This window comes from Monopterus albus, unplaced genomic scaffold (genome assembly GCF_001952655.1).
Source record: "Monopterus albus unplaced genomic scaffold, M_albus_1.0 scaffold229.1, whole genome shotgun sequence".
Lineage (NCBI taxonomy): Eukaryota > Metazoa > Chordata > Actinopteri > Synbranchiformes > Synbranchidae > Monopterus > Monopterus albus.
In genome coordinates, this window is record NW_018128109.1 from 258,681 (window position 1) to 269,082 (window position 10,402).

At 42.0% G+C, this 10,402-nt stretch overlaps 1 protein-coding gene across 1 annotated transcript in view; it reads left to right on the forward strand.

Annotated features, from left to right (window-relative positions):
• The first annotated feature begins 2,960 nt into the window (after positions 1 to 2,960).
• Positions 2,961 to 10,402, forward strand: part of gucy1a2 (guanylate cyclase 1, soluble, alpha 2) — a 41,506-nt gene continuing 34,064 nt past the window's right edge. Inside the window, 2 exon segments of the mRNA XM_020619981.1 lie at positions 2,961 to 4,092; positions 4,094 to 4,196. Coding sequence (XP_020475637.1) covers positions 3,893 to 4,092; positions 4,094 to 4,196 — 303 coding nt within the window. The 5' untranslated portion in view covers positions 2,961 to 3,892.

Genomic DNA, 10,402 nt, shown 5'->3' on the forward strand with positions numbered 1-10,402 from the left:
TTGTGTGTAGATTGATGAGGAAAAAAAAACAATTTTAAGATTAGTCTGAAACATGAAATGTGTTAAACTTGAAAGGGTCAGAACACTTTCTGTATATGTTCATCAGAGGGCCAGTATCATTTGTAATCAGCACTAACCACCTCTATTGCCCCACACCCATTTGCAACACACACACACTCTCAAAACCTATTTAAAGGTCAGATCATCATCCTTTTCAAGAAACTGAATCTGTAATGCTGTTTTTCTCACCACAACCTGCTTGTCCTTTCCCGTGGGACAGTACAGAAGGTTATTTATGTTGCACAAGTGACAGAGAGGTCCAGCTTCACGGTTAAAGTCAGCACAGTTGGTGTGGAGTTGATTTATGGTTATAGCCAATTAGATTGGTTGGGGGAAGATTTATGAAGGAGACAGTCATTTCTCCTTCCCTGTCTCTGCCTCTCTCTCTCTCTCTCTCTCTCTCTCTCTCTCTCTCTCACACACACACACACACATTCCCTTTTTTAATGTTATTTTTCAGCCCCTCACACTATGCTGGTTTATCCTCAGAAGCTTTGTTTCGTTCACTCATTCGTTCCCTCTCTGCCTCAAGTCCTTCTAGATTCTTTTTATACTTTACACAGTCATGCATCATTAGTGGACATGAGGCATATTTTGACAGAAAGATGATGCAATACCACAATGTCTGCAGTAAAACAGACACACACACACAGGGGAACTACAAGATCTAAAAGCTCTAGTGAGTGGTACCGAGCAATGAAATGCTGAAGCTGTGTGTGTCTCTGGGCACATGAATGAATGTTTGGTTGTGTTTTACATTTCAGTGTGTCTGACTGCTTACCTCTGGTTTTGACTCACTGGTGCGTGTCATGGAGCTGAATCTTTTCTTATCTTCTTGCCTTCCACATTACATGTATTTCAGATTTTGACGGCTTAAGCTCTGAACATATGTCTGTTCCTCGATGATTGTGTCTTTATACAGTTTTCTCCCTTTTTACATACATTTATTTGAAATATCTGTGTGTTGGTCTGTGTTTGTTTCTCTGTTTGTTTTCAAGTGAATCCAGGCTTTAAGTCTTCGTGCAAATATGCAGGGCTGTGCATAAAATGAAACTGTAAATCTGTCTGTAAAACATGCTAGTTATTTCCTCCCTCTCTTCTCATGTATTTACTGGAATAATGTCACATTTATTACCAGATATTATTATGAAAATATACCCTAAATAAAACTGGAGCCTTAGAATGAGTCTCATGCATCTTGCTTGCACATGGATTAATATTTTAAACCATTCAGAATGAAAGACAGTTCCTCATCTGCATGTGTAATTTAATTGTTGCATTCATAGTGATGCTATTGAACAGCCAAAGCATGATACTTATCTATGTTATGAAAACAAAGGTCAGCAGTGTGTACAAGACAGATGCAGTGCTACCACAGGAAAGCATTTATTTGACTAATAAACCACTGACATTTGTTACTGTCTGACTCTCTTGATTAGTTATCAGTTGTGTAATTATTATGACAGACTGAGGGGAGGACTGCTTAATAAAGTTTGATGTCACCCATGTTTGATGTACCTACTGAATGAGATTAGTATGACTGCCCATCTATTTTCCTTCCAACACAGTTACTGAGCTATTGCCCTGTCTACACTCAGCTGTAGATGGCTGGCCGCCAGCTTGAGGCAGTCTCTCAGCTAGTGGGCTTATCTTCTCTAGAACACTATTTACTCCATTGTAGAGTTGACTTTATTAAATGTCCATATTATTACTGATGGATGGCAGACTGATTGCTAAGAGCAAGTGACCGGGAAAGAGAGATGGAGCTTGTGTGTAATGTGGGTGAGAGAGAGGGAGCCACATTCCGTGCAATGTATTGGGGTCATGCTGCTCCAGAAAGTCAAATGAATTAGTAGGACCTCCAGGAAATTACACAATGGTGTGTATGTGTGCACATGCATTCACTTGAATGGTGCTTCATGTCTGTTTGATTGTCTCTCTGCTTGTCCCTTTGGGGCTCTTAATGAACAGACATGCTCTGCCAATCGAGGTCAAGGTCATGGCTGTGATTAGTGCCAGACACCAGCCTGTTCTCCAGTGGGAGGCAACAAGCATGTATCACTGCTGCCAGCTCCATCATATGCCTGTGGAGGTACATTGGTCCTTGAAATCCATGTTGAACACGTTTGGCTCATTGCCTTGAACTTGTCTTATTGGCCATGATTGTAGTTTGATGATGGTGATGAAATATGATTTTACTGGACAGCCATTTCCAGGTGGTTTATCAAAGAACAATCACCTGTTTGTTTGCCTGCCAATCTGTCACTAGTATAGGAAACTGTAAACAACACAATTTAGAAATAAAATGGAAAAATTACTGAACATTTGACCAAATGGTTATAATTTAGTTTCTTTTATTTACATTTTTGGATACAAACATAGCTGGGTGACCTTGTTTGTTTGCCCCGGTGCTGAAATTTGTCACTGCTCCCCTACTGACCCATCTCTTTCTGCATCATAAGCTCACATCACTGCACACAGTGGACTACATGCTGCAGCCGCATTACAAGCTGAGACCAGGAGACCAAACCGTACTTTTACATCAGAATGATATTTTTAATATATATATATATATAAAGGATGTGCAATGGTGGAAGAAGTAGCCAGTACAGCAATATAAATACTTCATTCCTGCATTCAAACTTTAACTTGACTAGGCTAAAAGTACAGATGTATCAGCACTGACAAAGATATACACTTTAGAAAGTAGACTACTAATAGAAAAAAGCAGGCTACTCGTTATGCAATGGCCGATTTGGGAATAACATATTAATAGGTTATGATTATTGATACAGTCATGTCATCTGGCTGATAAGTTGGGCCACGTTCTACTGCTGTGTAACCTAAATGATTTGTATCTATCCATCCTCTTTGGTTGCTCTTCGTAGTCTACTTCACGGCACGAGCTCGGTGGACCGTTCGGATCTGCGCAGCACTTCGCCGGCGCGTGCTGCTGTTGGCTGGCCGCGCTCGCTCGCGCTCGCTCTCTCTCCCAGTTCCCCATCTCGCGCACCTCCACCCATCACACTCCCAGCAATAACCACAAGTGACAGGACGACAAAATCCGCGGAGCAGGTGAAGAAACAGGCTATAAGTGGAAGATGGATGAATGATGAGAGGACGGCTAGCTGGCAGACAGACAGGAGAGCCGCTGTCGCAGAGGACGAGAAGGAGGACAGAGGGACGCAGACACATCTGCGTGACTTTGGGGATTTTTCTCCGGCAAAAGGGGGGGAGAAAACGAGCAGACGCTAACGTGTCGGAATTACCGTGGTGGACCAAGACGTTGTGGATGTTGGTGACCTTTGTCAGATTTCTGCTTTGCAGTTTTGTTAATTAAGGTACTTTAAAATAGTTTGTATATTTTATTCGAAGGAATTTTTTTTAGAAAGATTTTGTCCTCTCGGGGATTTGTTTTTTGAGTGGCTTGAAGGAGAACGATTTTTAAGAGACGACACCCCCCCACCTCCTCCTCTTACATAAATGTTTGCGTGCCATTAGTTCTCTCGTTCTCGACCCCCCTCTCTCTCCCTCTCAATAGGTTGCTGAGTCTCACACGCAGACAGACACATCTCATCTGCACACACAGACAGACCAGGACATCATCAAACGCGCAGGCACACATCTCATATGCATACATAATTATATAGACTGACCTCACCCCCCCTCACCCAGCCAGCCCTTCACCATCCCTCTCAAACCCCCACAATCTGATGACTCCCCGGCGTAGAGGTGGACGTGGTACGGAACCGGCTGTAGCATCATCATCGTCATCCTCAGCACTATCACTGTCATCATCACCATCCTCCTCCTCCTCTTCCTCATCACAACCATGTCCTCGTCGTCGCGCAAGATCTCCTCCGAGTCGTTCAGCAGCTCAGTGGGCTCGGACTGCGGGCTCGAAAGCCCCGGAGGAGACGGAGGGGACGGAGGTTTGGAGCCGGCGGAGGAGAGTCGAGGCTGCCCGTTCTCCTCCTTCTCCTCCTTCCCATCCTCCCACAGAGCGGTGCTCTGGAACGGCCGCAGCCCCGCCGGAGCAGCAAGGACACGGTGGACCCCACAAGAAGGTCACCAGGAGGAGACGGGTGAACCTGGACTCGCTTGGGGAGAGCCTGAAGCGGCTGACCTCACCCACGGTAGGCCTCCCGTACCACCATCAGTGCCATCCTATAGAAGTTGTAGGAGACTCATAAAGGCATCTTGTCTCCAACATAAACACTTTAATGTTCACTAGGACTGTCATCAGCGTTAGGCTGCCTGACAGTAAAATTAATAATATCCTATGCTATATAGAAATGCATGATTTTACCATACATTTGCAGTGCATTCCACCAAAGTATGCAAAAATTAGGTCTAGTTTGTACAGTTAGAGCTGGTTATTATAAATCAGTCTGTTGGTCAGTTTTTAATTTTTGAGAAACAGTCAGTATGTTGACAAACACCTAGAAGCATTTAGCCCATACCACTGGGCACAGCTGTCTCCAAAGTTTTGAACCAGTAAAGGACATCAGCTATTCAGCTAATTTTGCCACAATTCCATGATAGGCTGTGTTCTGTGCTGTCTATGAAAAAAAAAACCTTCATCTTTGGCCTCTGAATCATCTGTTAGATTATATAATAAATATGTTGTGAAGGAGAGACAGAGAAAAATGCCCATGCACTGTCCGTGTATATGTAATGGAAGAGTGTGACCAATGAGCCTGTTTCTGTCTGTGTGTCTGTCTCAGTTGTAGTACAAGCTGTAAAGCAGCTTTTCGAACTCAGTGCAATTGTAATGGATGGCGTGTGATTAGGGCATTTGGTATTGCACAGTCCTGTGTGATGGTATATCAGACTGACAGATTTTGATTGCATCCTCTGTAATGTGGCCCCTATTATGTAGTTACTCAATAATGAAATCTACCCATAAGTAGGTAGAGGGTCAGATTTTCAAGATGTGTGGAAATCAGAAATGCCATGAGAGAGGACTTAAAATTTAACATGAAAGGTGGCTGCACAGTCAAGGAATGTGAAGTTGAAAGCCAGTTAGTGTAAGTGTAAAACTGTTTAAGATATGACAGTTGCCATTCATACCATATCATGTTTTCCTGTTGATGAAATAAGTGATCGTGTGACAAAGAGTTCAGGCAGCCTGTCTCCAAATTCCCGAATAAATGGCTAAATATGAAACCATATCAGGAAATGAGATCTGAATAAAAATCCACAATAAAAGGTGATTCAGTGTAAAATGACTGAATGAACAAACAAATGTTTTCCAACCAGAGTTTATATAACTGCTTCAGACTAGTTTAATCTAAAATTCTTTATGGTTAGTGCAAAGGGTTCCTGCCAATAGACTGAAAATCAGTAAAAAATGGGAAGATTGGTCTCTTGTTCAAGGGTAAAAACTCAGCAATATTAAGCCAAAACAAAATGTGCATTTGCCTACTAACAATGATGCACAGGAGTTTTGCCTGTATTTAAAAGTGACAAACTCTCAGGTATATATAATTTTTTTTTCTACATTTGTTATGGTCGCAGCAATTAAAACTGCTTTAATCTACTTTTGATGACTAGGTGGATCTAAAACCTGCTTACTACACTGAGCGTTCCTGTTTTTAGATAACTTCTTACACAACATGGGGCAACATGTGCATCTCAGTGCAGTTGTCTTGCTGGGCAGCTGTAGAATGTAAGTGCAGTATTTACAGATGTTTACTTGCATCTTTAGTGTGTCCTGAGAAAAGATTACCTATCATTATGGTACCTTGTTTAATGTCTTCGCTAGTCACTGCTCTTTGACTTTGAATTGTTTTAGTGGCTCCAGCAACTGGCAAAATGGCACAGGATGGTAAACACATGATCAGGCTTTTCTGACATGATGTCCTGTAGTAGAGCGGTCTCCCTAATAAGCCCCGATCTTTAATAGGTCTGAATAAACAGGCCAGCAGGAACACTTAATGACAGGTTTCAGTAGCATTCATATGTAACACATAGGTAACACTGCAGACTGTGTGTTTCTGTGCTGAATGTAAGTATGGGTTTATTTGCCTGTAAGTGCATTTTTGCAGCATAAGCTTGGCTTTAATGGAACCTTTTTTATCCAGATGCTGTATGTAAGGGTCATTATCATGATGTGCTTTGGTCACAGGGACAGAGGAATGGTAAATTTACAAGGTCTTTTTTGTCAGTCAGGTGTGTGTGTGTGTTCTTGTACTTGCTACACAGGGAGGACCAAAAGGTATTTTCCTACAGAGTGAGGACATTTTTGGAAAGTGAAAACATTTTGGCCAGTCGTCACTTTCTGAAACAGCTTTTTGAAGGTTAAGACTTGGTTTAAGGGTTCAGGTTAGAATTAGGTTTAGGTTAAGGTGTAAAGGTAAGGGCTGGGGAATGCATTATGTCAATGAGTGTCCTCACAAAGATAGAAGTACAAATGTGTGTGTGTGACAAAGAATTAAAAAGGGTTGTGTTATGAGTGAAAATCTGTCAGCCTATACTGTAGGTTAATTTGCAACTGTATATTAACCTTTGCAGTCTACCATAACTGCCATTTTCTGTATTTTCAAAAGGAGACAAACATGCTTTTGAAAAATTTACCGTGTGGTCGTTTGGCAAAGTTTAAATCTGCTCTGTCAAAGTCCATCCCAACACAAACACACCCTATTTTTCATCACTTACTGGGTCCCTACATACTAAAGCCCCTTTCCCACTGCCCAAAAAACCCATGTAAACTTGCCACACCTCAGCTTTTGACGGCAGTGAGAATGCAAATGACGGCAATCGATATGGGTCGTTATCCACTTTGCCTTGGCACACCTTTAGCTGGAACCAATGGAAAAACCAAGCTCAGCTCAACTTACAAACGCACGCAATGATGCATACGTCGTCATTACTTCAGCAATTGTCACCAAGGATTGTCACCACATTTCTAATACATAAAGTATCTATCGCTAATGAAGGCTTTTCTCTGTTGATTATTTCAGCGATTCTTTGTCATCTCAGTCATAAATTCCATCTGTCTTCTTTCGAGTCAGTGCTCTAACATGGTTCAGTCTACACAGAGTGAGAGCCAAGCTGGGTCGGTCTGCAGTGGGAATGCTGTCAGGAGCCAATTAAAGGCTGGTTTAGCTGGGTATAAAAATCCATGCATACACAGTACTTTTGGTGGGAAAGCGGTATTACACTAACCTTCACCAGAAAGCCGACATTTCCTCTATCCTTACACCCCATCGTTTTCGTAAAATTTAAATGTGACGTATCAGAGGGGAAACAAGTTCATGTGATTGTAGGACTATGGCTCTTGTTACCATTGTACTACTTTGTGTGGACCAGCCTCCATTCCCTGCAAAGATAGTAACTTTCAGGATGCACAAGTACAGAAAAACAAGGCAACACACACACACACACACACACAGTGGCTGCGTGCAGCGGCAGTGTCTGTTGTTGATTGCAATGGACCGTGACAAAAAAAAAACAGAGCACGCTCTCTGTGGCTGTCTTCACCCTGACCACACTGACCCAGAAGCAACGCACACACACTTACATGTGCGCAAACATTCATTTTCTGTCTCTCGCTCTCTCAGATTTGTGTATACACATTGAAGGTGGCCATTAGCTTAGTGACCCATGATGCTGATCAAAAGGTTCTGGGTGTCACAAATATAAAACGTGTGAGACAAGTGTGTGTGTGTGTGTATGTGTGCTAATGTGTGTATTCTGGTAAGTCTGCTACCTTCTACCATTGAGGCCCATTTCGTAACGTGAACGTTCTAATCTATACACACACGTCTGATTTCATTCATACCAGAAAAGAATATTCAATCATAGCTCCACTGGCTATTTTCTGCTCTCTAAAAAATCCTGAAAATATCATACCAGTATACAATATAGTTTGTAATCAAAGACTTTTTGGGCTATAACTCAGTCAATACAATACAATACAGCCTATGAGCTACACAATGGGTTTGTGACTAACAAAGGCATGAGGATAGCCTTAGTCACGTTTTCCTTCTTATTAACTTTAAAAGCACACTGTTGTCATCTACCAAACTGTCCAGAATTTATTTAACTAACCCTAGTGACAGTATCATACTGAAATGCATCTGTTTTGCTTTAGCAGACACTCTAGTCCAAAGGGATTTACAGAAAGTGCATTCAACCTTTTTTAGTAACAACACCAAGATATCATCAAATATTTTGCCTAGTCAGGGCAAAATATTCACCTCTGCCAGATCCGATGCACTGCTGCAGTATACTGCTAACTCTGCAGTGCTTCACAGTGACATTAACTGCTGAACTCTGCTCAGAGACATGCTCAACAATCCTGATGTAAAGCAGGTTGCAACATAGCTGTTTTCTTTGTTCCAGCTTTATTACTCGCCTCCTCCCTGACAGAGAGGCCTGATTTGTCTCATGCTTGCAAGGTCTCATCTGGTATATGACTGCTTATTTTCTTCAGCAGCAGTGGTAGCTTTCCACCTGTGCTGAAGCACCAGCACCCACGGCTCTGTGACCATATACCACACTGGGACAGGCTAATAGAAATATGGAGCAGGTCGACGGGTCCACTGTGCTGTATGCATGTGTATTTGTGTTGGATGGATCAATCGCACAAATAGCCAGGAAAGGCAGATTCACATATAGAGAGAAAGGTACAACTGATCCCCTCAAGGAGAGAAAGTAGTGCAGAGCAAGAGGAGATAAGTTGGTGAGATTCTGCTCCCGTCCCAAGGTAAAGAAACAGAGCAAACAAAGGAGAGAGAGTGGTTTGGGTAAAGAAGATGTGAACTAGAGAAAAGAAGGATAGAATTAAAGGAGATGAGAAGCATGTGTGTCTCAAAAGGATGAGAGAGTCTGAGAATTTAGACCCAAATTCTTACTTGAAACCCTTTTATTTTAATAGAATAACTTTTCATAACAGTTCACCAGTCACATGGTCATTATTGCCATGATTACATGCCAGTAATTTTAAAAACAGCTTATAACAACAACCAGTTGATCTGGATTAGTCTACTAGCCGCTAACCAAATCCTACCATCTAAGGACGTTTATGTCCATGACCGAGTGAGATTAAAGTGTGATGGGGATGTGTGTACAGGAAACATGCCAGTGATTCTAACAGTGCACACTAATGCATGTGTATAGTGAGTTTGCACATGTGTGTGGCTGATAACAGTTTGTGCCAGTGTGTTTAGTCCCATGTCCACACACTATAATGTGCATGTTCTGTGTTGGATGAGTAGCTGAATCAAGAACGCAATAAGAGGAGATTATCATAGCAAAACATCGTATCTGTTTTATACAGGCACATACTGTAGGAATTACCACAGAGAGGTGGCGGGGAGTAAATGCATGTTTATTATATTTAGATGGACTATCATTAATAGTCCATGGAAATATGGCCCACTCTAAGTCGCTACAGCATAAATAAAAACAAGTCCGCTTTATTACTTATTAGGTGGTTAGCTACAATATGATGCCTAAACCTTACACAACCTGATATAACAATAATCATCTTTTCAAAACCCCTGCTGACTGAAGTGTACATTTGTACTCTGACAAGACTGCCCTCCTATAGAAGATGGCACCAGAGGTTATTTGTGCAAGTGAACTCTCTAGCAGCTGTAGTAATTATGATGGGATCAAAGAAGGAAGTCAAGTGACTGTTATAGAGCAACAATGTCATCGTAGGGTGGAGGTCAGGGTGGATGGGTGGGTCGACAAAACACTGGACTACTGGTCGTTTCCCATTTCAAACTGACAGTCAGTGTTGATTCTTTTAGCCACGATCTTGATTGTTCTGTACCTTGAACCGTGCGTTTATTATAGTAACCATGACAGTCAAACCTTAAGTTCTGATTTGAACCCAAACCATGATCTCTACTTGCAGCTAAGCAAGTTGTTATTGTGCCCAAAAGGTAGGGACACATGACTTATATAGCTGTTTAGGTTCAATGACTTGTTGCCCTGACCATACATTCACTGTCTCTCTCATTTCTCCCTGTATCATGTTTTTGCTGTACAGCCCCACAACTCACTAATCTCTATCTCTGTTGTTCCCTCTGTGTCTCTTTACACATGCACACACACAGAATTACTCATGTATCTGTTCAGAGTGTGTGGGGGGGAGGCCTCAGGATGACCTCTCCAGCTGGCACAATGTGTTCTAGTATTGACACTGCAGCCCAGCATTTGAGCCATATCACCGATAATAACACCGGACCCCACCCTCTTAGGCTTAGACCGACACTAACGTCAAATACAGCTGCAGTGCACGCACATTGAAAGGCCAGGAGCGTATTATGATCATCTTAAAATTATTATTATTACTACAGCTTTAAAATGTACAGTAAATGCAGAC